General features: G+C 58.3%; 12 protein-coding genes and 1 non-coding gene across 13 annotated transcripts; 8 read left to right on the top strand and 5 right to left on the bottom strand.

Moving 5' to 3' along the window:
- Positions 1-1,484: 1,484 nt before the first annotated feature.
- On the bottom strand, positions 1,485-3,382 carry SCHCODRAFT_02644333 (GroES-like protein). The gene is made up of 4 exons (XM_003026404.2): positions 2,780-3,382; positions 2,433-2,724; positions 1,973-2,375; positions 1,485-1,915 (listed from the first exon to the last, which is right to left on the bottom strand). Exons 1-4 carry the CDS (start codon positions 2,922-2,924, stop codon positions 1,625-1,627), a joined length of 1,131 nt encoding a protein of 376 aa, XP_003026450.1. The 5' UTR covers positions 2,925-3,382; the 3' UTR covers positions 1,485-1,624.
- SCHCODRAFT_02644330 (NAD(P)-binding protein) lies at positions 3,358-4,809 on the top strand. The gene is made up of 6 exons (XM_003026312.2): positions 3,358-3,621; positions 3,677-3,969; positions 4,024-4,233; positions 4,292-4,329; positions 4,447-4,606; positions 4,663-4,809. The coding sequence occupies exons 1-6, from the start codon at positions 3,540-3,542 to the stop codon at positions 4,678-4,680; spliced, it is 801 nt and encodes a 266-aa protein (XP_003026358.1). The 5' UTR covers positions 3,358-3,539; the 3' UTR covers positions 4,681-4,809.
- Positions 4,810-5,407: 598 nt separating this feature from the next.
- On the bottom strand, positions 5,408-6,460 carry SCHCODRAFT_02644327 (uncharacterized protein). The gene is made up of 2 exons (XM_003026405.2): positions 6,030-6,460; positions 5,408-5,976 (listed from the first exon to the last, which is right to left on the bottom strand). The coding sequence occupies exons 1-2, from the start codon at positions 6,247-6,249 to the stop codon at positions 5,501-5,503; spliced, it is 696 nt and encodes a 231-aa protein (XP_003026451.1). The 5' UTR covers positions 6,250-6,460; the 3' UTR covers positions 5,408-5,500.
- SCHCODRAFT_02124593 (uncharacterized protein) lies at positions 5,989-7,061 on the top strand. The gene is made up of 2 exons (XM_050341867.1): positions 5,989-6,707; positions 6,871-7,061. The coding sequence occupies exons 1-2, from the start codon at positions 6,355-6,357 to the stop codon at positions 7,025-7,027; spliced, it is 510 nt and encodes a 169-aa protein (XP_050197109.1). The 5' UTR covers positions 5,989-6,354; the 3' UTR covers positions 7,028-7,061.
- An 899-nt stretch (positions 7,062-7,960) lies between these two features.
- Positions 7,961-9,765, top strand: SCHCODRAFT_02593711 (FMN-linked oxidoreductase). The gene is made up of 7 exons (XM_003026313.2): positions 7,961-8,008; positions 8,066-8,210; positions 8,275-8,415; positions 8,470-8,553; positions 8,604-8,799; positions 8,855-9,345; positions 9,402-9,765. Exons 2-7 carry the CDS (start codon positions 8,121-8,123, stop codon positions 9,636-9,638), a joined length of 1,239 nt encoding a protein of 412 aa, XP_003026359.1. The 5' UTR covers positions 7,961-8,008; positions 8,066-8,120; the 3' UTR covers positions 9,639-9,765.
- A 309-nt stretch (positions 9,766-10,074) lies between these two features.
- On the top strand, positions 10,075-13,955 carry SCHCODRAFT_01137458 (DUF726-domain-containing protein). Its single transcript, XM_003026314.2, has 6 exons — positions 10,075-10,644; positions 10,698-11,300; positions 11,348-11,618; positions 11,669-11,886; positions 11,936-13,760; positions 13,814-13,955. The coding sequence occupies exons 1-5, from the start codon at positions 10,101-10,103 to the stop codon at positions 13,471-13,473; spliced, it is 3,174 nt and encodes a 1,057-aa protein (XP_003026360.2). The 5' UTR covers positions 10,075-10,100; the 3' UTR covers positions 13,474-13,760; positions 13,814-13,955.
- Positions 13,815-15,629, bottom strand: SCHCODRAFT_02753584 (uncharacterized protein; the record flags this gene model as incomplete). Its single annotated transcript, XM_003026406.3, has 3 exons — positions 15,602-15,629; positions 15,183-15,554; positions 13,815-15,128 (listed from the first exon to the last, which is right to left on the bottom strand). The coding sequence occupies exons 2-3, from the start codon at positions 15,408-15,410 to the stop codon at positions 13,815-13,817; spliced, it is 1,542 nt and encodes a 513-aa protein (XP_003026452.1). The 5' UTR covers positions 15,411-15,554; positions 15,602-15,629.
- Positions 15,630-15,801: 172 nt separating this feature from the next.
- Positions 15,802-17,182, top strand: SCHCODRAFT_02644315 (phospholipase C/P1 nuclease). Its single transcript, XM_003026315.2, has 3 exons — positions 15,802-15,905; positions 15,964-16,419; positions 16,467-17,182. The coding sequence occupies exons 1-3, from the start codon at positions 15,824-15,826 to the stop codon at positions 17,120-17,122; spliced, it is 1,194 nt and encodes a 397-aa protein (XP_003026361.1). The 5' UTR covers positions 15,802-15,823; the 3' UTR covers positions 17,123-17,182.
- A 69-nt stretch (positions 17,183-17,251) lies between these two features.
- SCHCODRAFT_t260 lies at positions 17,252-17,347 on the bottom strand. The gene has a single exon. It is a non-coding gene; the product is annotated as a tRNA-Asp (tRNA).
- Positions 17,348-17,445: 98 nt separating this feature from the next.
- On the top strand, positions 17,446-20,940 carry SCHCODRAFT_02644309 (acetyl-CoA synthetase-like protein). Its single transcript, XM_003026316.2, has 19 exons — positions 17,446-17,651; positions 17,747-17,992; positions 18,163-18,259; positions 18,327-18,615; positions 18,676-18,688; positions 18,743-18,789; positions 18,880-18,996; positions 19,060-19,083; positions 19,137-19,187; positions 19,237-19,253; positions 19,301-19,336; positions 19,448-19,597; positions 19,713-19,762; positions 19,815-19,848; positions 19,944-20,055; positions 20,126-20,158; positions 20,224-20,305; positions 20,365-20,572; positions 20,648-20,940. The coding sequence occupies exons 1-19, from the start codon at positions 17,618-17,620 to the stop codon at positions 20,808-20,810; spliced, it is 1,803 nt and encodes a 600-aa protein (XP_003026362.1). The 5' UTR covers positions 17,446-17,617; the 3' UTR covers positions 20,811-20,940.
- A 77-nt stretch (positions 20,941-21,017) lies between these two features.
- SCHCODRAFT_02644306 (uncharacterized protein) lies at positions 21,018-22,004 on the top strand. The gene is made up of 2 exons (XM_003026317.3): positions 21,018-21,288; positions 21,342-22,004. The coding sequence occupies exons 1-2, from the start codon at positions 21,183-21,185 to the stop codon at positions 21,875-21,877; spliced, it is 642 nt and encodes a 213-aa protein (XP_003026363.1). The 5' UTR covers positions 21,018-21,182; the 3' UTR covers positions 21,878-22,004.
- A 73-nt stretch (positions 22,005-22,077) lies between these two features.
- Positions 22,078-22,959, bottom strand: SCHCODRAFT_02644301 (signal recognition particle, SRP9/SRP14 subunit). Its single transcript, XM_003026407.2, has 4 exons — positions 22,874-22,959; positions 22,748-22,814; positions 22,579-22,694; positions 22,078-22,486 (listed from the first exon to the last, which is right to left on the bottom strand). Exons 1-4 carry the CDS (start codon positions 22,922-22,924, stop codon positions 22,187-22,189), a joined length of 534 nt encoding a protein of 177 aa, XP_003026453.1. The 5' UTR covers positions 22,925-22,959; the 3' UTR covers positions 22,078-22,186.
- A 66-nt stretch (positions 22,960-23,025) lies between these two features.
- Positions 23,026-24,142, top strand: SCHCODRAFT_02593693 (uncharacterized protein). The gene is made up of 2 exons (XM_003026318.3): positions 23,026-23,428; positions 23,479-24,142. The coding sequence occupies exons 1-2, from the start codon at positions 23,076-23,078 to the stop codon at positions 23,972-23,974; spliced, it is 849 nt and encodes a 282-aa protein (XP_003026364.1). The 5' UTR covers positions 23,026-23,075; the 3' UTR covers positions 23,975-24,142.
- Positions 24,143-24,178: the final 36 nt, after the last annotated feature.

Raw genomic sequence — 24,178 nt, 5'->3', positions numbered from 1 at the left:
GTCTGAGAGAAAAAGTATGTCCCGAAGGCAAGGGAGGTCACTAGAATGAGCAGTCTCATGGTAAATCAACAATTGTGTGCTTGCGAATTAGATGAACGTACCCAGACATAGGCCTGTGCGCAATGAGCGCGGCTGGCCATTGCTTCGATAGAATAACTTCTGCCAGCGGGTCCTGTTGCTGTGCAAGAGAGCCGCGCTATCCAGGGGTGCGCTGAATTTATTGCGAACAACAGGGCAGTCTTTAATCGATCGAGGATTCCTCGACGGCCATGCGCGCACGTCGCGCGCGTGACAAGGCAGAGCCGGCCTGTACAAACGAAGGGGTCGGGGAAGCATGCGTATGTCGACTATGACTCAGGCCGACCGTGGGTGAGGATGAGCGCAGGTTCAAAGGTCGACCACGTGAACCCGCGTGCGACTTCGGTCGACCATATCACGCGAAAACAGAACTATCAGAAATAACTGAGTGATTCGTACAAACATGCGAGACAATTAGGCGCGCGATACGCCAGCCCTCATGATGCAAGCAAGAACCAGCCCCCTTCCTTAGGCTGTAAACGGGCAATGTTTATAAGGCCAGCATAAGATGTCGCTTGCGCCCATCGGCCTTACTACTCGTCATTCCTCTGGAATCCCACCAGATCTTCTAGCCTCTCCACGTCCTCCACCAGCACTCTGCAAATCTGCGCTGCAACAACCGGTCCTCTCGCCACATCTCGCCCTCGCCAAGTCATAATTGGCGAGCCTCTGCAGCTGACCGAGCTGACCAAGAGCGCATTCGCGATCGCGGACGGGGAGGTTTGTGCCGCGGTCGACGAACTCGCGCATCGCGGAGTCTAGATGAGCGTATAGCGCGCTCATAAGATCAGACCTCCTGGAGCAGTTCGCCTTCAGTGGAGGTGGGGCGATAGAAGTCTAGCACGCCGTCTCGTCGCTGGAATCTACTGAGCGATGGACGATGAAGGCAGTATGCGCAGCATACCTATGTATATACCCACCCGCCTTGAACACAGATTACCGTCGGCTCTCTAGAGCACCTTCCGCCAAGGGTTCTCCTCTGAAAACTGTGTGGAAAAGGCATATGCACGCGCGCGCTCTCGGCGCAGCAGGATGGTTGACTCAGCTGTAAGACGAGGCGCTCAGTCGGACCATTCAGTCATCAGCAAATAGGGTACGCTGAGCGAGGACTTTCTGCATGAGGCTGAGTATACGCAGACGAGCTCGCGGTGTTCAATCGCAGAACAGCCCAGGGCGCTAGCCGATCTTCCAGTGCTCACGATCCAAGGGTCAATCCGGGTCATGCTTCCGGTTGTAGAGAGATGGAAGAAAGGGTATGGCAAGATAGCAGAGATCCAGATAGCAGAGTATCCCGGTCGATGGCAGAAGCAATCGCTTGTTGACCGTTTGGGACGAGGACCGGACGACGGTGCGGGCGGCCCGTCGAACCGTCGTCCGCGAATTTTGCAAATTTCAGGCTTGGCTTCTGCATTCACCTCGGCGCCCTGCGGTCAGCCTTCTATCTCTCACCGCGTTCCTTCGTTCGAGTCCTCATCTCTATGGCTTCATATAGCCCCATCACGATCGTAATAATACAGCGAATAATCTTAGTTTGAGCTTCAACACCTCACGGACCCGTAATGACGGCCTTTAGCGCCATGTTTCCCCGTTCATCCTGACCCTTCGCAAGCAATTCGAAGGCGCTCACAGCCTCCTTCAACGGTATGCGGTGAGTGACCAGTTTCTCGATCTTGTCCAGTTTCCCTGACCCCAGCAGCGCAAGCGCCTCCGGGTACGTGTTCGCGTACCGGAATGAACCCAGTACATCCACCTCGCGCGTCGCTGCTGCTGCGACGGGGAGCATCAACGCACCCGTGCCCATACCTACCAGCATCACGCGCCCTCCTGTGATCGCCGCCTATGTTATGCAGCTCGTTAGCACGGACGATGCCACCAATCAAATGAACGAACTCACGTGGATCGACATCTGGATACACGGCGCGGCTCCCGTGCATTCGTAAACCACGTCGAACCCATCCGGCTCGCCGAAGCGCGCCACCGCGGGGAGAATGGTATCTTTTGCCGCCTTCAGCTGCTCCTCCGGCGACAGATTGCGATCGCCCTTCGGCAAACAGAACGTCTCGGACACGAAGCCATGCTCCTTCGCGAACGCGAGGCGCGTCTCGTTGATGTCGATGGCCACGACCTTCGACGCGCCCTGCGCGGACGCGAGGGCGGCGGCGAGCAGGCCGATGGCGCCGACGCCAAACACGAGCACGGTCTGCCCGGACGCGAACTGTGCGCGTCGCGACGCGTGGATGAGCACGGATAGCGGCTCCGCGAGCGCGGCCATTTCATACGAGCAGTCATCCGGGAGCCTGCGCGCTGGCGTATCAGCGGTCCGCCCCTCGTCGGTGGGCAGGTGGACGACTCACGGGAACATCAGGTCGGCATCGTGGTTGAGGTACGTCTGGAGCGTGCCGTCGAGGTGCGGGAAGGTCTTCGCGCTGCTGCAGAAGCGCATCCCCTTGCAGAGGTTATAGCGCCCGGCCTTGCAGTATCGGCACGTCTTGCACATGATGCCGCACTCGATGGCGACGCGCTGGCCAGGTGAGAGGCCTGTGACGCCTGGGCCGACGGCGGTGATGATGCCTGCGGCTTCGTGGCCAAGGACCATGGGGGCTTGAAGCTTGAAGTCTCCGTTGCGTCCGTGGGTATAGTAATGTACTGCGGAAATGATCAGGTCAGTGTCTACAACCTCCAGCTTGAACTGGCGACTCACAGTCGCTCCCACAGAGTCCAGTTGCTTTCACGGCAACCTGGACTTGACCCTCTTTCGGAGGTAGCGCTTCGCGCTCCTCGATGCGAAGGTCCTTGCCGCCGTATAGAACGGCGGCGACCTGTGCAGGCTGCGTGGAGGGCGACATGGTGATAGGGTAATGTGGGTGGGTAGTCTGGTGATATCCGCGCAAGGAGTGCTCGCCTTATATCCCAGGGTGCCCCTCCGTCTTGAGGAAGAGGGCTATATCCTACTCCGGTCTCGGTCCGACATCCGAGACAACAGAACGCTTTCACACTGTGTCCATGCCGCGTTGGCGCGCCCCATCGGGAGGTCGTGGTGAGCATTCTTACATACTGGTGGTCCCTCGGGCAGCCTCTCTGTGCGCGTGAAGTGCGAAGCAGGCGCGAGATGTGGTAAGAGCGTCCCAGTTCGCGTTCTACTTACAGGAACAGGGGTATATGAGCCCCGCGCGTTGGCGGCAGACTCCCCATTGCGCATATTTCTTCCGCCTCCCGCCCCGCTTTCATCACCGCGATCTCCTATCTCGGTCCACCGGTACGGAAATCCGATCATGGGTCCAAACTTCGTCCCACCTTCTCCCCCAATTTCCGTGCGATGGACCTCCTGGACTCGGACCCTCGGTTCGAGTACCGGAACAGGGTAATCGGTGCCCCCGCGGGTCCTCCTTAAATTGGGGGAGCTCGTCGCGGTCGAGCGGACGACACACGAAGACGTGTCTTCATATCGCCTCGAGATCGCCATGGACCCAACTCCCGCACTCAAGGCGCCCGAGCTCTTTTCGCTCGCGGGTAAGAACGCACTCATCACAGGCGGGACACGAGGTGCGGTTATACCTGCCACGATCATACCGCGACTGACGCCGCCATTTCCTCATAGGCATCGGTGCCGGTATGGCCATCGCGCTGGCGGAGGCCGGTGCGGACATCTGCCTCGTTATGCGCGAGCCGCCGCCGGGCACGCAGCCCAACATGTCCACTGCGGACGCGATTCGCGCACTAGGCCGTCGCGTCGAGATCGTCCACTGCGACCTCGCCGATCTCCCGGCCGTCAAGGGCCTCTTCGAGAAGGCGCTCGCCGCGATGGGCGGCACGATCGACATCCTCATCAACTGCGCGGGCATCCAGCGGCGCGCGCCAGCGGTTGACTTTAGCGAGCAGGACTGGGATGACGTGCGCGAGGCTTGCTAGGAGGCGCCGTATACGCGTTGCTGACGCCGCGCGCAGGTCATCAACGTCAACCTCAAATCGGTCTGGCTGCTCGCGCAGCAGGCGGGGCGGCACATGGTGCCGCGGCGCCGCGGGAAGATTATCAACGTTTGCTCGCTCGTAACCTTCCAGGGTGGAATCACCGTCCCGGCGTACGCCTCTGCGAAGGGCGGGTTGGGCACCCTTACCAAGGCGCTCTCCAACGAGTGGGCCTCTCATAACGTGCAGGTGCGCCCTCGGTCCGCTTGTTCCGCATACCACAGCGCGCTTAACGCGCTTGTTACAGGTAAACGGCATCTGCCCGGGCTACATTGCCACGGACATGTAAGTTAACTGCCTTCTTCGCCCCTCGTTCATATCCCACCCCTTCCCTCCCTCTAATTCGATCGCCATCGGCTTCTTCGCACGTACAAGGGTGCACATTGCTGACCATCCGTCCAGGAATGAAAAGCTGCTAAACAACCCGGAGCGCCTGCGCCAGATATCCGAGCGCATACCTGCTGGCCGGTGGGGAGAACCGAAGGACTTCGCCGGGCCGGCGGTCTTCCTTGCCAGCGACGCTAGCACGTATGTCAGCGGCGAATTGCTGCTCGTTGATGGCGTACGTCCTCACTCTATCTACTTGCCGGGCGCCACTCTTACTGACATTGCCTATAGGGTTGGATGGGCCGATAGGTGGACGGCGAGGCGTAGGGATAACAGAGAAGCTATAAACGGGAGCTCCAGCCAGGGCGTATGCCACCGGGTATGGGTTGTATTACTATCATCCACGGTTGAATGCAAGAATCAGACTCTTCAAGCGTGCGCTTCACGGAGCTTGGCTATCGATCGTGGAGGCTGGTATCGCTCCTCAAGGGCCCGGCAAAGGCCTGTACGAAAGACTTCCTGCGCCACTTTCCGCTACCGCATGCTCTCGTCTCTGCTCTTCTGCTCTCGGAAGAGCTCTAACAGTCCTGCTGTCCGTCTACAAGGCATTCATGTTTGGAAGTATGAAGCCATGCCGGATGGATTATCGTGTAAGAGGTGCGTGCGTCTATTCACTACAGGATAGCCTGGGCAGGGAACTCGGTCCGAGTCCTTATAGCACTCACACGGGCATATGGACTGCGTCCTATACGGCGCCGCCGTCGCCCACTGGTGGGTACGAAGACGTGCGCGGGACTACACTGATGCCGTTGCGGTGGATTCTCCCCTTTAGTGCATCCCGCGTACCTATCCACTTGCACAGGGGCAAACGCAGGCGGTCGAACTGCTCGATCGCCAGCCGCTGGTCTGCGTCGATGCAACACCTACCCTCAAACCTTCGCCACACTCAGAAGAGAAGCTTCCCCTCACGGCCATGAACCTCGCCTCGACCTCGCCTGCTAGTGAATGTGCATGTCTTGCCACAGCTATAGTATACAAATGGGGGGTATAGAGGTACAATTCGCGTGCAATGTCCGCTTCGGTCACGCACCGAAGGATAGAAGGGGCGTCCTTCCTGAGTTCCTGCCGCTCAGCGGCCCTCCTCGTACAGGTTCTCCTCCCAGCTCTGAATCGCGGCCGCGCACCGCGTCTTGAGCTCGATCACGCGCTCCTGCAGGCTGCGCTCGAGCTCGCGCATCGCCGTGCGCCGTTCCACGGCCGAGCGGGCTGCGGCGGCGCGCACCTGCGTGGTGATCTCCGCGCAGAGGGCGGGCACGAGGGCAGCGGCGGCGTCGAGCTCGGGCGAGCGCGCGGCGGGCTCGTTTAGGAGGTGGCGCAGCATGTTCGCGGGGGCGTCGAAGGCGCCGGCTGCTGTGCTCTCACCGAAGCAGGCGCAGAGGCAACGCCGCACGTGTTCAATTTGCGCGTCGATGGTGTGACGGCTGGAGTGTCTGGAGAACTCTTCCTCTGCGTCGGAGAGGGCGTGGAATGCGTCACGGGCGGTGCTTATGGAGGAAACATGCCATGCACTGTATAGTACAAGTGGGATCAGAGCGGCGAGGGAAGCTGCCAGACGTGTTAGACGTGCCTTGGATGTAAGAGAGATATAGACAACGCACCTGTCAGCAGCGATCGCCTCCCCTTCGAACGCGCCTTGGGCTCAGATTCATGTGCTGCGGATGCTACCTGCGCCGCGTTCTCCTTACGAATCGTCCGCGAGGAGTACTGGGAGACCGGCTCATGTCGAGCAGTGTTTGGAGACAATGTCGATGCATAGAGGACGCGGAGGGGAGGAGGCGCACGTCTGACAGAGGCGGCGGCGCGGACGAGTGTAGTCATGACGGCGCGGGGGAACACGACACGCCCCGTGGGGAACTCCAATAATCTGATTCCGGAAGAGCGGGCCGGGCGGAGCCAATCTTTGGTGGCGCACGGGCCGGCCTAATGGACACAGACAGCGAGTCAGAGGGTCACGACGAGCAGCGAGAACGACTCCATCGCTGCCTCTGTTTTTTATACTGCCGAGCGTCGACCCGGGATAGCTTTTTCACTGCCGACAGTCGCGAGTCCAGGCTGACAGCCGTGCGGCTGGCCGGGTCCAGCCAATCAAGAAGCAGCCGTTGCTATCCCTGGACGAAAACCCTTGTGAAAGTTCGAAGGAAGTTGAGAAAGAATGCCGGACGCGCCGTGCTCGCGTCAACGATGCTGCAGAGCTGCAGTAATCGGGTCTGCGGCAAGGACAGGGGGAGATGGACTGATAGGAGAGATCGCTATCGAGAGAAAGGTAGTCGAAGGAGGTAAGTAGCTTGTAAGCTTCTCTCGTGCGGTTGCAGCGAGCCCTCCCAAAAGGTTCTGGAATGCTTTGTTGGACACGTTCAGTGCGCACAGTCCACTTATGGCCAAGCCCTAGACCCTTTGAAGATGCAGTTCTCTCGACAACCACCCGCTGACTTCATGCAGAGAAAGTTCTGCCACGCGAACGTCACGTAGAGGATCCAGAGCAATTCCACGCACGCGAGTTGAACTTCTTCGTCTGCGGAGCCCTATAACATGCGCACATCGTGTGCGTTCATACGCAGTGAACTCGGGTGAAGTTCGGCAAGAAAGGTCAAACTGAAGCAACGGGTCGAGCCAGATTCTGGGGCGATGGATGAGACTATGAAGAAGAGGACATACCGTGCTCTTTTATTTAAGATGCCATGCAGTGCAGTCGACCAGGGCAAGTGAGCGAACATGAAGGGCGACTTCGATCCGAAGAACCACGTGCGATTCGGGAAATACCGAAAGGGGTGCTATAAAGGACCCCTTCGACGGCAAACGGCCTTGTTCGATCCCCTCGTCGTCTTCTCTGATTACTGCGCGTCTCGTACGTGCTCTGAGACAGTGCGCCCTCATGGTGAGTATGACGTCCCGCTTTCAATCGGTGACGAGAACAATCTGCACACTTTTAACGCCTTCGTGCTATGGATCGACTCCTTCGGGAACCATTCAAGTCCCTGAGATTGCGACGCCATCCTCATCCTACGGCATGATGCTGACGTTGTTGTAGGACCTTCCTAACCTTTTTTAGGCTTTTACGATACCCCCATGCTCGCAGCGGGCTTCCAATTATTATACCCTGTCCGTAGTAGACAAATTGAAGAACCGCTTGCCGCTGTTACCTCCGGATCGCCTCGCTGCTTCATCTCTAATAATGAATGGGCGTAATACTTGCTGATCTCATTTTGAGCTCGTTACCTGCCCTTTCCCGCTGCTCGATTTCGAGAACCTCAACAGTCGCAAGGTCGTCGTACAATTCAATCATAACCCCGCACATCAAGGTTAGTAATGGGACTTTATGGCCACGACCACAATATACTGCATAAAGCATCTCAGCCGTATCGCCATCTGCAATACCCGCTGCCAACTCACGTCACCTCACAGTCGACGCTGAGTCGATGCTACCAATCGCTGTCGCGTCACGATCCCACGGCATACTCCGAGCCGCCACAAAAGGACGGTTCAACACCCGTCTCGAGACCGTCCTCCCACTTCCACCTGCACCGAAACCCGAGCGCTCTCGTATCCTCGCGCGCCCAAGCACAATCTCTCACCATTCGCAAGTGGCACCGGGTTACGCGCAGCACGCCAAGGCTAACTACCTTCCATTATAAAGGGCTATCTCATCGACAGGGAAAGGCCAGACGAACGACTCCCTCGCCCTTCGAAAGATGTCTAACAACCGCGTCAACACCGCTGTGCCAGACTCGTACGAGTACTTCCCGCTCAATGTTCCGGCTATTGGGACGTTCAATGCGCAGGTGGGCTTGTACATGAGATGGGCGGCGGCGGGGACCGTGTTGACTGACCATATCTATCTCGCAGGACGGCTCGCCTTGCCCGAAATTGTTCGAGCCGCTCACGCTGAAAGGCGTCACATTCAACAACCGTATCTTTGTCTCGCCGATGTGCCAGTATAGCTCGGACAACGGGCATGCGACCGACTGGCATTTCGTTCATGTCGGAGTGGGTTTTTGAGCCATGAGCGTCGCCTGTCTCTTGTTCACCCGTATTCAACAGGGCTTTGCCACCAGAGGTGTCGGCGCTATCATCATGGAGGCCACTGCGGTCGTCCCTGAAGGGCGTATCTCGCCCGAAGATGCGGTACGTATGGGCTCTGATAGATATGCTACTTGCGTTGACGATATACTCAGGGCCTCTGGACGGACTCGCAAATCGCGCCGCTGAAGAGGATTGTCGATTTTGCTCATTCGCAGGGTGCGAAGATTGGTATTCAGCTGGGACACGCGGGCCGCAAGGCGTCTACTCTCGCGCCCTGGATTGCCAGGCGCGCGGGAAAAGGCACGCCGATGGCAGCTGGCGCAAATGAGAACGGATGGCCCGACGATGGTTCGTCTACATCTTGCACGTCGCTTTCGTCAGCGCACTGACTCGCCCGACCCAGTCGTCGCGCCCTCCGCTATCCCCTACGCTGACGGGTACCCGCACCCCAAGGAGATCACCGAGCAGGAGATGCAGCGCGTCGAGGACGCCTTCGTCGCCGCCATCGCCCGCGCCCAGCAGGTCGGCTACGACTTCATCGAGATCCACGCCGCGCACGGCTACCTGCTCTCCACCTTCTGCTCGCCCCTCGCGAACGTGCGCACCGACCAGTGGGGCGGGCAGCCCCTCGAGAACCGCCTGCGCTACCCGCTGCGCGTCGCCAAAGCGTGCCGCGAGGCGTGGGCGGACAAGCCGCTCTTCGTGAGGGTGACGGCGACGGATTGGGCGGCGGGGCCGGAGAAGGACGAGGCTGGGATGTGGCTGCAGTGGGGCCCGGAGCAGACTGCAATTTACGCAGGGGAGTTGATGAAGCTGGGCGTGGATCTGGTGGACTGTTCGTCTGGAGGGAATTATTCGAAGCAGGTCATTCCGCCTGTTGTGCATGGGTATCAGGTGGGTTTTTGCTCTCTTTCTGAGGATTAGGATCATCTTCTCACCTCGGTGGCCAGGTCCCCTACGCCGAAATCATTAAAAAGGCCAACCCCGGTCTCGTCGTGGCTACTGTCGGCAACATTTACGACCCCAAGATCGCCGAGTCGTACCTACAAGACGGGAAGGCGGATGTGATACTCCTTGCGCGCGAGCTCCTTCGCCACCCGCACTGGGCTATCACCGCCGGCAAGGAGCTCGTCCCGCATGGCCTCCCCGTCAAGCCAGCCAACCAGTACGAGCGCGGCTTCATCTAAGTGCATCAAATGGATCTGTACAATAAATAGCAAGAGAATTGACTGCATGTTTGTACTAGGGAAAATATCTGACACCGTTACTTTGCATTTCACTCACAATGAGCATGTCTTGCAATTGTGTACAAGCAGCTACGAGAGTACGCAAACGAGACGATCAGCTGTTGCCAGTGCGCTAGTGAACTTTGTCCTAAGCGGGTCGACGTTGCATCGCTAAGCTCAAATCATTTATCCTCAGCTTTGGGATTATCGCAGCTCGGCTGCCTCTGACAAGAATCTCCCCTCCTCATGCGGGAATATCAGGTTTCATGAGCTCAGGAGCGCATTCGAGCAACTCCTGAGGCCTGAAGGAGTGCACCGCGGGATTCGAACACGAATCTCATTTTGCCATGTGGCCGCGCCGATTGGATTTGCGTTTCGCCGCCGACGGCGGGGACGGCGGCAAGCATGATCTTGACTTGAGCCATGCCAGTGGCCCGCATTGAGCCCATCTCCGACATTTTCAACGACGATGACGATGGCTGGCAGGAGATGCCCATTGTCCGCGAGGACAAGGACGCGAGCGGCCTAGACGAGGAAGACCAGAAGAAGTACCACTACGTCGCGTCAGCGAAGGCAGCGACGACCGCCAACGCTACGGGCCAGCTCATCGACGTCGACTACGCGGGGAACGAGTGGCGCAGCAAGGCGGAGCAGAATGAGAAGGAGTATACGCGCCTTCGGATGCAGGAGGAGGACGAGGCGGACGAGGTCACCCTGCGCACCAAGTACCTCTTCGACGAGGACAAGGCGATGACGCCGCTCAGCCAGATGCAGGCGACGAAGAACCTGCTCACGGAGGCCCAGCGCATTGCCTACGTTGGTCTCTGTGCGCTCACAGCCCGCGAGATGGCGCACGCGCTCCGCGTGCCCGGACGGAAGGAGCTCAAGGGCGCGCTCGCGGACATGGAGTTGTGGGGGCTCAAGATTATGGGGCGGCTGTACTATCATATGGAGGTCGAGACGCCGGGTGAGTGACACGCAGGCCACGGCCGCGAGGGCGCTTATTGAACTGATGCGAAGAGCAGAAAATGATTGAGAGCCTCGCTGAACACGGCGTGCGCGCCGAGGATCTTGTTCCATCGTTGATGACTACCCACACCATCGCAAATCCCGAGTACGACCCCGAGGAGGCGCGGAGGGAAGCACAGCGGAAAGAAGAGGAGCTCGATGATCTGCCCGAAGAGGACGTCGGCACACCTGTTCCACCTCCAGCAAAGGACGATCCACATCCTGCCACATCTCCCTCCGCCGCCCAGACAGGCTTCCAGACCACCGCGCGAGTTCTTGATCCAACTGCCACCTCCGCTATCCCTGGCGTTTCTACCAAACTATCCACCACCGACAAGGACGTGACCCTCGACATACGATGGACCATCCTCTGTGATCTCTTCCTTATTCTCATCGCCGACAGCGTCTACGACGCACGATCGCGAGTCCTTCTCGAGCGGGTAGCGCTCAAGCTCGGCCTCGGATGGATCGACGTCGTGAAGTTCGAGAGTCGCGTGACCGAGGCTCTCGAGATTCAAGAAGACGTGAACAAGATGGAGAATGAAGAGGTGGTAGAGGGACGCAGGAAGGCGGCAAGGAAGAAGCGCTTCGTCATGATGGGTCTTGCGACGCTGGGTAAGTTGCCGCTGAACGGCATTCAGGCAGGGACTGATGCGGTTCAGGCGGCGGTCTTGTCATCGGTCTCTCCGCCGGTTTGCTCGCGCCTGTCATCGGTGCAGGTATCGGTGCTGCCCTTACCACTGTCGGAATCGGCGGCACTACTGGTTTTCTTGCCGGTACCGGCGGTGCTGCTATCATCACAACTGGTGGCGCTCTTACGGGTGGAGGAATCGCTGTCAAGGGCATGGCACGGCGAACGCAGCAAGTACGGACCTTCAACATCTTGCCCTTGCACAACAATAAGCGCGTCAGTGCCATCCTGACTGTTCCGGGGTATGTGTGCAATCTACTCTCGGTGAGGCCCCTTTTCTGACTATACGCAGTTTCCTCAACGGTCCCAACGACGATCCGCGATTACCCTTCAGCGTACTCGATCCTATAGTTGGCGATGTCTTCAGTGTTCTATGGGAACCAGAGATGATCCAGGAAACTGGTAGCGCTCTCAAGATCCTCACAGGAGAAGTCCTGACTCAGATCGGGCAGACGGTCCTTCAGGCTACCGTCATGACCGCCCTTATGAGTGCTTTGCAATGGCCCATTAGTGCGTATCACCACCTTCACCCTGCAGCCCTGGCTGACACATCTTGTAGTCCTCACGAAGCTTGGCTACCTCATTGACAACCCGTGGAATAATGCGCTCGACCGCGCGAAGGCCGCTGGAGGCATTCTTGCCGACCTGCTCATCCAACGACATCTCGGCGTACGCCCTATCACCCTCATCGGTTTCTCTCTCGGTGCACGCGTGATCTTCTACGCGTTGGTCGAGCTAGCAAGGCAGAAGGCGTATGGTGTTGTGCAGGACGTCTTCATCCTCGGCGGCACGCTTTCCGCGTCACAGCAGACGTGGATTGCGACTCGTTCCGTTGTCTCCGGACGCTACGTCAACGCATACGCGCGCAACGACTGGGTCCTCAACTACCTCTTCCGCGCGACTAGTGGTGGTGTAGGCACCGTCGCTGGCCTGCGACCCGTTCAGAACGTACCCGGCCTGGAGAATGTCGATGTGACGGACAAGATCGCCGGCCACATGAGCTACCGCACCTTCATGCCCCTTATCCTGGACCAGCTCGGCTTCCCTGTCTTCGCGGATTACTTCGACGAGCCGGAAGAACCCGACTTCGAGGAAGACCGCATTGTTGAGCGCGAGGGCGAGCCGAAGCGAAAGCGTGGGTGGTTCACGAAGAAGGAGACGGAGCAGAAGCGTGTCTCGCGGCCACCGGGAACATCGTCGCCGTTCGCGAAGCCGAGAACGAGTCAGTCGACGAGGACTTCGGTGGAAGATGACGAGCTGCCGCCAAGGGAGGGCGCTCCGACGTCGTCACCAAGTACACCGAAGCCGGAGACGCCCGAACGTGCGAGCATGGACTCGCAGGGGTCGGGACCGTCGACTCCATCGAAGCTACCACCCAAGCATGCAGGCTTCGACTTTGCCGCGATGAAGGAGATGATTGGACAGGCTGACGAAGAGGATACGAAGACACCCAGTACCCCTCCTGCGGCGCCCATGATCCCTCGCGCTGCGAATCGTACCGTGTCCATGCCCTCGATGCACCCGCCACCGCTATCGCCACCGCCTGGAGGTGAGGTGCGACATGCGCGAACACCAGATCCAGAGGGGAACCTCGCTGCCGGTCTGCGGTCCATGTCGCTGCATGAAGCAGACGAGCACGAGTCAGACGATGCCGTCTCCGACTTGTCAGAACGCAACGAACCCACTCCGCGCGCTGCATTCACCTCGCCCTCGACGGCAAGTTTGTCCGGCTGGGGGTCGACATTCGATACCAACCGATCCGTGCTTGGCTCTCCCTATTCCACTTTCGGCGCCTCGCAGACGTCCTTGGCGGGCAACCCCTTTGCGTCATCACAACAGTCCCTCGCTGGCAACCCCTTCGCCGACCCTCGACCGTCCTTTGGTGGCGGTGCGGGGTTAGGATTCGGCGGCGGGGCGCCGGGCCTGACCTTTGGAAGTGCGGATGGTGGGATTACCTTCGGGGCGGCGGATGGGACGATTACAACGACCTCCGAGTTTTCTGCACCCGCACTCGCAGACCCGTGGCGCGTCCCGCCAGATCTGGGTACGGGGAGGAAACGCACGGATCCGTTCAGTTCGAATCCCTGGTCGTCGTAGCCGTCGGGTGTTTGGAGGAAGAGTAGTCGGGCATTGGGTAGCCGCGATGCTCGACGTGTGACATTTGGCCGGAGGCTGCATACACTAGAGCTACACAATGGGTTCCCCTTTTATCACGCATTTGTACTATTGTCTATAGCATCTGCATTCTGCTCCGCATATTTCCATGAGCGCTTTGCTCGTATTACAGACATCGACGTTCTAGTTACGATTATGCTACTAGTAATCTTCCTGCTATTTATGCACAAATACAGTCAATCTCCTTGATGAACTCGCGCTCGTATTGGCTGGGTGGGTCGTAAGCTTCATTGATCATAATGTCCTGGGCACAACAACTCACCCTATACTTTCGCACCACCGCCGTAGAATCCAGTCCTTCTCGCCTCCGCAAAATACGACAGCGCTTCCTCCACTCTTTTCCACAACTTCCGACGCTGTACCTCACCCTGGTTCTGCTCTCGCTGCGGCGGCCTGTACACCCGAATCGACTCTAGGCCAGGGAAGAGCCGCGAAAGGAAGGACGCGACGGCGTACTCGGACTCTATCGGCGAGGCGATCACGTACATTGTCAGGAGCATGAGCTGCGGCGGCGGGGGTTCCATGCCCTTCACGTCCGTCGCGTCGAAGGTGAGGTTGAGGTCGCGCAGGCGGGGTGTGTAGCGGGCGAGGTGGACGAGGCTGAGCGCGGTCAGCGTCGGCGCGTGCCATTTGGTGCAGCCGAGGAAGAGGGACTCGAGGTTTGGGCACGCCTGGGCGATGCTCAGGACGTCCTCGTCGCGCAAAGCCAGCACGCGAATTGGGCGAATCGAGAGCGCGGTTAAGCCGTGAAATGCGAGCAGGGGCTCGATGTCGCGCATTTCGTAAGCTGGACCGTTCTCAGGGGCCGGGGGGTCGGACTCGGTATAGAGATCAGTAGAGAGGTGGATGCATTGCAAAGACTGCAACCAGCCGGACTGGCTGATGGCATGGCATATGTCGCTGAGCGCATTCTGCGAGCCGTATGGAATATAGGAGATGGCGATCTTCTCCAGGGGAGACGACCGAAAGCAGCCGACGTAGTCCACTGCAGAAGCGATTTGCACGCCAAAGAGGGAGAGCGAGCGCATGGTCTCTTGTGCGCGCCAGTGCGTTGGTACGCTTACTGGAAGGGGACGACGACAGCGCAGCCCGAGTGTATGAAGAGCAGGTAACTTCGCGACAGCGAATAGTACGGCGTCATCGATGTCGCCGCTGACATCCAGATCTTGTAGACTATCCCAGCCGGCGAGGAGCCTGGCGAGAGGGTAGCCCTCACCGGCTTCGAGATACAAAGTTGTGATGCTGGCGGGACCGCGGGCCTTGAGGTGGTTCATGGCGGAAATCTCGGCGGCAGCAGCGTCTGCGATATTTGGAACCTGCTCCCCAAGTGTCATTGTTACCTCGCAGATAACCGACGAGAACAACAAAGGCAAGACTGCGGAAAGAGGGCTGGGTCCGCTGTAGACGAGGTGACGGAGATTGGGCAGGAGAACGTCCCCGCCTACTGCAGCTGCAAGCTGTGCGATATTCGCCGGGCTGAGTCCTATGATGGTGTCGAAGAAATCGAAGTAAACGACGAACTCCGCGTATATCCTCACTCGCTGAGCATCGGCGGCAGTGATGGGGCGAGTGAATTTCTGAAATATGTGAGGATCTCGGAACTGAAATCGTTTGCTGTATACTGTACGTACTATCTCCACATTGAGCATTTCATCCCCGGGTTTGTAGTCTCCGCAATCCAGACAGGACTCGGGAAGGCATCTCGCCAGATGGATGAGGGTGTTGCTTTTCTTCCAGATCCTGCGAGCTGCGGGCTCGAAGAAGGTCTTGCAAGTCCTGATCAGACTAGGTAGGCTGTGACGAGGTACATAGTCAAAAATTGCGTTGAGGAGCTCGGGAGTTTGAAGTACGACATGCATGAGAAAAGGCCAATCGGTTAGCGTGCCTAAACGTAAAACACAGCTGAGCTCGGAGCGATTACAGATGGGGAATGAACAACAAGGGGGGGAGCTTCAGGATAAGCGCGCAAATGATGTTGTTTTGTAATGCTGGCCGGCCCAACGCTGGACCTAGTATGAGCAACAGTGTGAGCACATAGCATGTTACCCACCACTTTTACGCTCAGATCCTAGATGAGGAGATACTGCCAGCGTGATGGCTGTCTGGGTGAAGGTGCTTTCAGTGTTTGTGACTTTGTCGACAAGCGCTGTGATGTCACGCGTGATGCGACGCCACCGGCATTGCCGGCGCCGCTTTTGTCTCCGTCCGCCGCCCCGCCGCAAGTATAGTACCTCAGGCGCTGAGGCTCTCATCCCTCTTGCTTCCTGCCATCATGCGCACTCACATATCCACATGCCTCTTGGCTGTTGCGGCGGCGAGCAGCGCGCCGCTCGTCGCTGCTTGGGGCGCTGCAGGTGCGTAGTATCCCAAATAGCATGCTATTGTTCCCAAGTTGAACTCAATAATGCACAGGCCACGAGATCGTCGCCACCATCGCGCAGGCGTATCTCCACCCCTCCGCACTGCCGGCCATCTGCGAGATCCTGAACTACACGTCCCCCAACCCCGACGAGCCGCCGTGTCACCTCGCGCCGATCGCGACGTGGGCGGACAGGTTCAAGTACCGCATGCGCTGGTCCGCGCCACTGCACTATGTCGGCGCGCTTGACGACTACCCGTCGGAGACCTGTCTGTTCCCGGGTGACCGGGGCTGGGCAGGGAGGGTCGGCGGCAATGTGCTCGCGGGCATCCGCAACACGACGAGTCTGCTTGAGGACTGGGTGGCGGGAGAGGCGGACGACGCCACTGCGAACGAAGCGCTCAAGTTCCTCGTCCACTTTGTCGGCGACATGCACATGCCATTGCATCTCACTGGTCGCGATCGTGGAGGCAACTCGGACAAGGTCACCTTCGACGGGAGGGTTTCTAGTGCGTCATACCTCCGTTTGTGTAGACACCACTAACCAGATCCCCAGACCTCCACTCCGTCTGGGATGGACTACTCATCGCCAAAGCCCTCCGCACCATCCCCTACAACTATACCAAGCCTCTCCCCGACCCTGCCATTGAGTACAACCTTCGTGACACGATCTACGACCCCTACGTTCGCCGTGTCATCTGGGAGGGCCTCATGGGCGAATGGAAGGACGAGGCTGCGGACTGGCTGGCGTGTCCTGCTGTCACGCCCGCCTCTGCGGAATCTTCCACCCCTGACATTTGGCAACAAGTCCTCTCCGCGGTCACTACTGGAATCTCGCAAGATGTTGACGACGACGTGCTCTGCCCGCACCACTGGGCCAAGCCCATTCATGCGCTCAACTGCGAGATCGTATGGCCGAAGGCCCTCGACGAGCCACCGTACTCTCATCTCTCGTCCAGGCTCATGGGCGCTTGGGACACCGCGGACATGGGCCACGCCGACACGCCGGAGGAGGAGTACGCGATGATGGATGAGGAGGGACACTTCATCGGTGGCGAGGCGCGGCCGAGGAGCCCCTACCTCGAGCTCGATACCCCGGAGTACACTGGTGTTATCGCGGAGCGTCGTATCGTCGAGAAGCTCATGGCGCAGGCTGGTATACGCCTGGCTGCTATTCTGAACTCACTTTTTGCTACTGAGGAAGCCTCGTAGGCTAGGAATCACTAATCTTGTAACATATATACGGAAGATAACGATGACTATGATACGTGAGGTTGGTTGCGCTCGAAAGTACTCAAAAGCCCAAGGAATTGGCGATGAAAATTGAGGTGCAAAAGAAAGCTCCTCGGCGGGGAGTCGAACCCCGCTCTCCCGCGCGAGTAAGTATTTTGTCATTCAAATGACAGGCGGGTGTACTAGCCGATATACTACCGAGGACTACGACTCGGACGCTTGCAGTGCCTACCCATCTTGGCAGATACTGAAGGAGATGCTTGCCACGAGCCGACCGTGATCACCGGACTTCGCGAACGACCCTCACTTGACTCCCACCATCAACGCCCCCCGGCTATGTAATTGCCGCCCTCGCCTCACGCGACCGTATTTATCTGCGGCATGTATCAGTTCTGGCGACCCTTGTCCTCCTTCTTCCACCATCTCCCCTTCCACCGTCTCCGTGAGCAGCCGTAGAAGACCTTGGACTGAAAGATGGCGTGGACACCTGCGAGAACGATTGCGGAGTGTACGTATAGTCTCTCATTCTTATTCACACCCCACATCCCCCTCTCTCCTTATCCCCCGTCCCTCGCCCCCTCTCACTCACCACCCCATCCCCAGGCGACCGCATCCTTAGTGCGCCCAACTCGTTCGCTGAGATGCACCAGCGTGTCATCGACGGGCGCGTTCAACGCGTGTACACCCACCTCTGGCCGACTTTCCGCGCGTTCTGGCTCGAGTGCGCGCAGAGGCACGCGCAGCATGAGTATCTTGTGTTCAAGGGCGAGCGATGGACGTATGGGGACGCGCATAAGGAGGTCCTGCAAATTGCGGGCTTGCTGAGCAAGGCGTATGGTGTGAAGAAGGGTGAGTTGGATCGATTTGCAGCGCTAGGCATCGAGGGGGAGGCTGGTAAACTCGACCGAGACTATGCTGTCCCCCTGAAGTCAAGGATACTTCGCTTCCTCGAGTCTGCTAATGAGGCCTCGAGGCGCGTTCACGAGACTAAGTGAGGTGCTAAATGCGATTCTTGCCAGGAGACCGTGTCGGCATCGTTAGCCGCAATTATCCGGAGTTCATCTTCGCTTTCTGGGCCGTCCAGCTTTTGGGTGCGGTCGCTGTGGGCCCGAATGCGTGCGTGTCCATCCTCTCCTACGGTTGACAATGCACTTCTGAGACTGACCGTACGCGCGATCCTCAGATGGCTCCCCGCCGACGTCGTCAAACACTGCCTATGCAACACCGACTGCAAGGTCATCCTACTCGACGACGAGCGCGCGCAGAGTCTCGAGCCTTTGGTCGACCAAATCAAGAAGGACGCGGGCTGCGTTGAGCTCTTGGTGTTCCGCGGAGGCGATAGGCAGCCTAAGGGCATGAAACGGCTCGTAGATGCGCTGACGGAGTATAAGCAGGATGAACGCAGTGTTTTGCAGACTGATCCTGGGATCTTGCCGGAGGATAACGCGACGGTGATGTTTACTTCTGGGACGGTGCGCTTGAAGGTCTGCTGTCGAGAGGAAGCTGTGTTGCTGACGAGCTTGTCTTTGCAGACCGGCCTTCCTAGTACGCTCTTCCCTTAGCGTACAAGCCCGACCTGTCCTGACATTCGCGCTCCAGAGGGCGTCCTCAGCACTCAGCGCGCTGGCCTTTCCAACATCATCAATGTACGCCCTTTCCCGGTGGCCCGCTTCTATCTGTCCCTTTCCCTGCGACTTGTCTTTGTCCCGAATCCTGCTAATAACCGGATCACCCAGGTCCTCGCCGGCAGCGTCAAAGACGCCCTCCGCAACGGTCTCATCGACGCCGTATCTAGGAACATCGACCCGCCCGAGCCGCGCGGCGTATCGTTAGTTGGGATTCCGTTCTTTCATGTGGGTGTCTCTCAACCGTCTCCTCATGTATGTACATGATATAGCTGATGGAATACTGCATAGGTAACGGGCTTGCATAGCATCATGGTAGGTCATCCGAGCCATCGGAGGTCAAACATGGCTCACAACCCTGTATCTAGCTCGTCGTAACTTGCCTCGGCGGCAAGCTGGTGTTGATGAAGAAGTGGAATGTGCGTATCTCCCTTCTTGTGACGCTGTCCACACTAACTGCTTCCTCAGCCGGAAGAGGGCGCTCGGTGTGTTCATCGTTTTCTTTCTTTCATCTCAATATAACAGCCTGCAGCCTCATCCTCCAAGAGAAGGTCACTACCGTCGGTGGGTGCGTATCGAGCTTTCACCTCTTCAATTTCTCAGTCATCCTAACGGCCAACCTATCGATCCCGCGCTTACCCATCGATCCCTTGCTTACCTATCCCCCTCACCTACCCAGCGTCCCCTCCCTCGTCTCCGACGTCGTCACCATGGCCGAGAACGGCGGGCCGCTCGCCGGGTATCCGCTCCTGGGCACCTCGGTCGGCGGCGCGGCGTCGCCGAGGGCGCTCATCGAGAGGGCGAGGAGGAGCTTCGGGCAGGTGTCGATGTGAGTGTTCTTCCTGTTCTGTTCGAATAACAGTTTCTCCTGTTCTGTTTAGAGAACATCATCGGGAGGAAGGGGAGTGGTCTCGTAATTCGGTAGACTGACATGGCTAGTACAGCGGCTCCGGATACGGCATGACGGAGACGAACTCGGTGGCGGTGGGGGTTGGTGCGTGGTCGTGCTGCCTTGGTGAATATTCTCGGGGCTGAAAAAGCTGTAGTCGGGCAGGAATACCTCGCAAGACCGAGTGCTTGGTGGGTGTTGTCCTTTCTCTCGTTTTCTGCGCCATACACATGGATGGCGAATTGTGCGATGGAAATGCAAGTGCTGATACTACATTTCCTTCTAGCGGGCTCGCCTCTCCCATAAACGACCTCCTCATCGTCGATGCGGAGTCGCTGAAGGTCTGCAAGCCTGGCCAGCTTGGTGAGGTGTGGATACGAGGGGTGAATGTGATGAGGGTAAGTGTTTATTGGTTTTGTTGTCCTTTCGTTGTCCACCGAAAGCTAACGCCTCGTTTTTGATCCTCAGGGCTACTGGAAGGACGAGGCGGCAACGGCGAAGGTATGTTCTGCCCCCTGATGTAGGCATAGGTGAGAAGGACGGGTGTCTGACAATGCGCTTCTCAGGCTATCACGAAGGACGGCTACATGCGCACGGGCGACCTTGGAGTCATGGACTCTGAGGGGTTCTTGTACATCCGCGATCGACGTACGTCTCTCCACGTCTATCATGTCCCCGTCAACTAGCTCAGCAAATCCACCATGTAGTAAAGGACATCATCATCCGCGGTGGTGAGAACATCGACTCCTCGACCGTCGAGAATGCGCTGCACGCGGACGAGGGCGTGCTTGAGGCTGCCGCGGTCGCGGTGCCGGATGAGAGATTGGGCGAACTGCCCGCTGCGGTAGTAGCGGTGAAGGAGGGTCACCGGCAACGGGTCACTGAGGAAGGGTTGATCAAGCTAGCGAGGAGCAGGTGTGTGTTTTCGCGTTCGGAGGCCGCAGAGAATGCAGTACTCGAAGGAATCTTGACGCTGACACTACCATGCAGACTCCCTCGCTTCGCCGTGCCCGTGCTTATCGTGATTCAAACCCATCCCCTCGAGCGCAATGCGTCTCTGAAGCCGTTGAAGACTGAGCTTCGTAAGGTGGCACGGGCGGAGTGGGAGAAGCGTGGACGAAAGGCAAAGGTGATCGAGGAGGCGAAGATGTGACGGACGATGGATAAGAGCAGTCCTGAGGCCTTGTTAAACAAGAAAGAGTCGATTTACTATCCCATCATGCCTGTGGTTGCAATATTGCGGGCTCAGAAATGGATTCTTCAGAGGGAGTTGCCGAAGTATGACGCGTCTGCGAGGCGGCCGAGTAAACAAGAGCAAGCTTAAAAGTCATTGTCCCAAATCGGGTATAATCCTTACAGACGACCGTCATCCTCTCCCACCAGCTCGATAATGAGCTTGGCCAGACTACCCTCGGCGCTTCGAATAGCGACGAGAAGGACAACATGCCCTAGGCAGACCTCTTTTGTACCGTCGCTGTCTTTCACTAGACGAGCGTACACCACGAACCCACGGCCATACACCAATATGCCGCAGTACACGACGTACGCGCCGCGGCCGTCGGGCATAATACCGAGACTACTCTATCGCAAGGATGGGTCCCCACGCAACAAGAAGTTTGGCTTCTTCATGAGTGCGTTTCCATGTCCCTCGCCGTTCACATCCGCGCTTACCCACTCCCTCCAGCTGTCGTAACGGCTGTCGGCGGCACCTCTCTCCTCATCCTCGCGCAGGACCTCCTCGAGCTCGACCTCGAGAATGCCGTCCTTATGACTCTCATCCTCATGATGCGCGTCGACTCCTACTACCCCTCCCTCGACCTCACCTCCGACGACGCCGTCCTCGATCACCTCGCGCGCCTCTGCTCCGCGCTCTTCGACCCCGCCTCCGCGCCCGCCGTCGATGCCCTCGTCGGCTTTGTGCGCACCATGGACCCCGCGCTCCGCGCGCGCGCGCTCGACATCGTGCGCCAGGAGACGCGCGAGATCCACGCGCTGCTGGAGAAGCTGGACAGGGACTTTGAGAAGGACCTCGGCATGGACCTCATCCCGATCGCGGAGGACGTGAGGGAGGTCGCGATCCATGCGTTCTATCAGTTGTTGGAGGTGATCGGGGAGGCGTCGCAGGAGGTGGAGTTTGCGCACTTGGTGAAGCATATACCGCAGCCAAAGAACGACCCGAAGGACAAGGATCCGGAGAGCGACTACGAGCTCGTACAGTGATCTGTCTACCTTCGCATGCAGATCGTCTGGCTAGGGCTCACGCACTTCATGGTCGCATACCTGTCGAGTGTGGCGCGAAAGGGATGTAGAAGACGAAATGCATTGCTGTTCAGCGGGCCTATCTGCACTGTCTTCGTGGTTCGAGTAGCCTTTGGCTTTTGGTTCAAGAGCGGATCTGTCAGTCGAAGGATGCAGAAGTCGGCATGATGGCATGGAGGCATAGATTGCATAGTAAAGCGAAGATCATGAGTGAGGTGTAAGGGGACTGAAGATACCAAGAAGGACCAGAGCGATCGCGCGCACAACCCCTCACTGCGCATGCACCAGCTCCTCAATCCTCTTCGCCCTCCCCTGCTCCCTCTCCTCCAGCCGCTTCTTCGTCTCCTGCTGCTTGATCGCCGCCTTCACCAGCCGCTGCCGCTTCCTTCTCCCCGCGCCCCGCTTCGCGCCCTCGACGATGACGGGCTCGGCGAGCCGCTTTTTGCGCCGCGCGAGCTCCTCGGCGCGCTGCTTCTCGCGCTTTTTGTCGCGCTTGCGGAGCGCGGACATGGAGGATTTGAGGAGGGCGCCGTATGCGGTATAGAAGTGATCGAGCTGGCCGGGTTCGACCTGGGGGTGTGGGGTTAGTGGAGGATGAAGGGAGATGGAGGAGGAGCGCATGAAAGAGACGGGATGAAGGGGGAGAGGCAGAGAATGCGTACGCGGGTGGATAATTTGGTACCGACACCATCGACGGCGCGGAGGAGGCAGGGGTACTCGCGCGTGTCCTCTGACCCATCGTCCGCCTTCATGGTCGTGTCCTGCCCATCGTGGGTCACTGTTGGCATCTCGTTAGCCACCTCCTGCACTGCATTGACGCAGACCACGCACGGCGCTTATGCGTAAGCCATATCGAGCCCTTGGGTGACTCGAAGAGTGCGGCCAGATCCTTCAAGAACTACGCCCGCGCGCGTCAGTCGGGAAGGTTCGCTTGTCAGGGGGAAGGGAGCCGCGCACTTTGTCATTGTCGACGAGGGGGGATCGCGCGCTATCATCGCCCTCGCCCATTCCATCCAAATCGTCCGGAGCAAGGAGGTTGGCGCCATGTGCGACGCGGGTGTCACGCTGCGAGAGTAACGCCCCACGCGGGCTATTTCGATCTGCGTTTCTTGCTTTAAGCGCCCATGTCAGGTCTGCACTGTCACGCAAACTGCTGCGAATGTCGACAACGCTAGAGCGTCAGCTGGAGGAGCTGGAACTCATACGATGCTCTGTGATGCCCGGCGAAGTCCTGACCTTTGTCGACGATCACGATCGATGGCTGGCGCTGCTGGATAGGTTCAGTGCTGAACGTACCATCCCTGCCGACGATGATATCCCTGTTCTGCCTATCTCTTTCAAAGTCTGGGTCGAGGGTCATGACCTCCGTGTCTATGTGTCGCTTCCTGTCGATTACCCGGAAGTTTCGAAGCTGCCGAACGTCGCGGTCAAGGGTACTACTATTAGTCGAGCAGAACAAGACCGGTGGACGAGCCTGATACGGGAGAGACTACAGGAAGCTTCGGACAATGAGTGAGCGCCCAATACGTTCGTCCTGCCACCCTCCTTACATATTCTTCCAGGCAACCTACGTACAACCTTGTCGCTTTGAACCTCTTTCCCCTTCTACACGAAGATGCCGAGAAACGCAGTGCCGAAGCTACCTCATTATCGTCAGTTAGTCTTACAGACACTCCTACCTCTCCCGAACCTCTCTTCCACGCCCTCTTCACTTCTCACCACCTCGTCTCGCCCACTAAGCGCCGCAACATGCAATCCTGGACCGCCTCGTTGAACATCTCCGGCTTCGCCAAAGTCGGCTATCCAGGTGTTATCTACGCCTACGGCCCCAAAGACGCTGTCGAAGACTTCGTCGACCGCGTGAAGGCGATGCAGTGGCTGGCACTGCGTTTGCGATTTCTGGACGCGCTGCCCGAGGAGGAGCAGGACGCGAGCAAGGCAGTGGAGCGCAAGTGGGGCGAGCTGCATAAGGTGGGAGAGGTGGTGGAGGAGATGCGGAGGCTGGGACGCGAGAAATATGTCACAGAGTTGGGGATTGGGACGTCGGGGAGCGAGTAAGCGCTGAATGCCATAGTGTATATGCTGCCTCTCTTCTCATTGCCTTCCATGACCTCTTCATGGTTCTCTGTGCGCTGAAATCATCTCCGGATTCTTTGAGTTGTTGCCAACGGCACCTAGGACCTTCGGACATTAGCAACAAAATTCGCCATATTTGGTCGTAACGAGGGCGTTTGCCAAACAAACGCCAACATGTGCAGGCAG

The sequence above is a fragment of the Schizophyllum commune genome, assembly GCF_000143185.2.
Source record: "Schizophyllum commune H4-8 unplaced genomic scaffold SCHCOscaffold_16, whole genome shotgun sequence".
Classification (NCBI taxonomy): domain Eukaryota; kingdom Fungi; phylum Basidiomycota; class Agaricomycetes; order Agaricales; family Schizophyllaceae; genus Schizophyllum; species Schizophyllum commune.
This window is presented reverse-complemented; position numbering and strand designations above follow the sequence as displayed.

Excerpts from the sequence above, each read along its gene's own strand:
- SCHCODRAFT_02644309 (XM_003026316.2), top strand. The coding sequence starts at position 17,618 with ATGGCGTGGACACCTGCGAGAACGATTGCGGAGT. Across the intron at positions 19,763-19,814 it reads CTCGGTGGCGGTGGGGGTTG|TCGGGCAGGAATACCTCGCA; the intron begins GTGCGTGGTCGT and ends AAAAAGCTGTAG. Across the intron at positions 19,849-19,943 it reads CTCGCAAGACCGAGTGCTTG|CGGGCTCGCCTCTCCCATAA; the intron begins GTGGGTGTTGTC and ends ATTTCCTTCTAG.
- SCHCODRAFT_02593711 (XM_003026313.2), top strand. The coding sequence starts at position 8,121 with ATGTCTAACAACCGCGTCAACACCGCTGTGCCAGACTCGTACGAGTAC. Across the intron at positions 8,416-8,469 it reads GGCATTTCGTTCATGTCGGA|GGCTTTGCCACCAGAGGTGT; the intron begins GTGGGTTTTTGA and ends CGTATTCAACAG. Across the intron at positions 8,800-8,854 it reads GAACGGATGGCCCGACGATG|TCGTCGCGCCCTCCGCTATC; the intron begins GTTCGTCTACAT and ends CGCCCGACCCAG.
- SCHCODRAFT_02593693 (XM_003026318.3), top strand. The coding sequence starts at position 23,076 with ATGTCGACAACGCTAGAGCGTCAGCTGGAGGAGCTGGAACTCATACGA. Across the intron at positions 23,429-23,478 it reads CAGGAAGCTTCGGACAATGA|GCAACCTACGTACAACCTTG; the intron begins GTGAGCGCCCAA and ends ATATTCTTCCAG.
- SCHCODRAFT_02644301 (XM_003026407.2), bottom strand. The coding sequence starts at position 22,924 with ATGGGCGAGGGCGATGATAGCGCGCGATCCCCCCTCGTCGACAATGAC. Across the intron at positions 22,815-22,873 it reads CCCTCGTCGACAATGACAAA|TTCTTGAAGGATCTGGCCGC; the intron begins GTGCGCGGCTCC and ends GCGCGGGCGTAG. Across the intron at positions 22,695-22,747 it reads ATGGCTTACGCATAAGCGCC|TGACCCACGATGGGCAGGAC; the intron begins GTGCGTGGTCTG and ends AGATGCCAACAG.
- SCHCODRAFT_01137458 (XM_003026314.2), top strand. The coding sequence starts at position 10,101 with ATGCCAGTGGCCCGCATTGAGCCCATCTCCGACATTTTCAACGACGAT. Across the intron at positions 10,645-10,697 it reads TATGGAGGTCGAGACGCCGG|AGCAGAAAATGATTGAGAGC; the intron begins GTGAGTGACACG and ends ACTGATGCGAAG. Across the intron at positions 11,887-11,935 it reads TGCTTTGCAATGGCCCATTA|TCCTCACGAAGCTTGGCTAC; the intron begins GTGCGTATCACC and ends CACATCTTGTAG.
- SCHCODRAFT_02124593 (XM_050341867.1), top strand. The coding sequence starts at position 6,355 with ATGGACACAGACAGCGAGTCAGAGGGTCACGACGAGCAGCGAGAACGA. Across the intron at positions 6,708-6,870 it reads GAGAAAGGTAGTCGAAGGAG|AGAAAGTTCTGCCACGCGAA; the intron begins GTAAGTAGCTTG and ends GACTTCATGCAG.
- SCHCODRAFT_02644333 (XM_003026404.2), bottom strand. The coding sequence starts at position 2,924 with ATGTCGCCCTCCACGCAGCCTGCACAGGTCGCCGCCGTTCTATACGGC. Across the intron at positions 2,725-2,779 it reads TGGACTCTGTGGGAGCGACT|TACATTACTATACCCACGGA; the intron begins GTGAGTCGCCAG and ends TCATTTCCGCAG. Across the intron at positions 2,376-2,432 it reads GATGCCGACCTGATGTTCCC|GCTCCCGGATGACTGCTCGT; the intron begins GTGAGTCGTCCA and ends GCCAGCGCGCAG.
- SCHCODRAFT_02644327 (XM_003026405.2), bottom strand. The coding sequence starts at position 6,249 with ATGACTACACTCGTCCGCGCCGCCGCCTCTGTCAGACGTGCGCCTCCT. Across the intron at positions 5,977-6,029 it reads GAGGCGATCGCTGCTGACAG|CTTCCCTCGCCGCTCTGATC; the intron begins GTGCGTTGTCTA and ends CACGTCTGGCAG.
- SCHCODRAFT_02644330 (XM_003026312.2), top strand. The coding sequence starts at position 3,540 with ATGGACCCAACTCCCGCACTCAAGGCGCCCGAGCTCTTTTCGCTCGCG. Across the intron at positions 4,234-4,291 it reads GGGCCTCTCATAACGTGCAG|GTAAACGGCATCTGCCCGGG; the intron begins GTGCGCCCTCGG and ends CGCTTGTTACAG. Across the intron at positions 4,330-4,446 it reads GGCTACATTGCCACGGACAT|GAATGAAAAGCTGCTAAACA; the intron begins GTAAGTTAACTG and ends CCATCCGTCCAG.
- SCHCODRAFT_02644306 (XM_003026317.3), top strand. The coding sequence starts at position 21,183 with ATGCCGCAGTACACGACGTACGCGCCGCGGCCGTCGGGCATAATACCG. Across the intron at positions 21,289-21,341 it reads GAAGTTTGGCTTCTTCATGA|CTGTCGTAACGGCTGTCGGC; the intron begins GTGCGTTTCCAT and ends CACTCCCTCCAG.
- SCHCODRAFT_02644315 (XM_003026315.2), top strand. The coding sequence starts at position 15,824 with ATGCGCACTCACATATCCACATGCCTCTTGGCTGTTGCGGCGGCGAGC. Across the intron at positions 15,906-15,963 it reads CGCTGCTTGGGGCGCTGCAG|GCCACGAGATCGTCGCCACC; the intron begins GTGCGTAGTATC and ends AATAATGCACAG. Across the intron at positions 16,420-16,466 it reads CTTCGACGGGAGGGTTTCTA|ACCTCCACTCCGTCTGGGAT; the intron begins GTGCGTCATACC and ends CCAGATCCCCAG.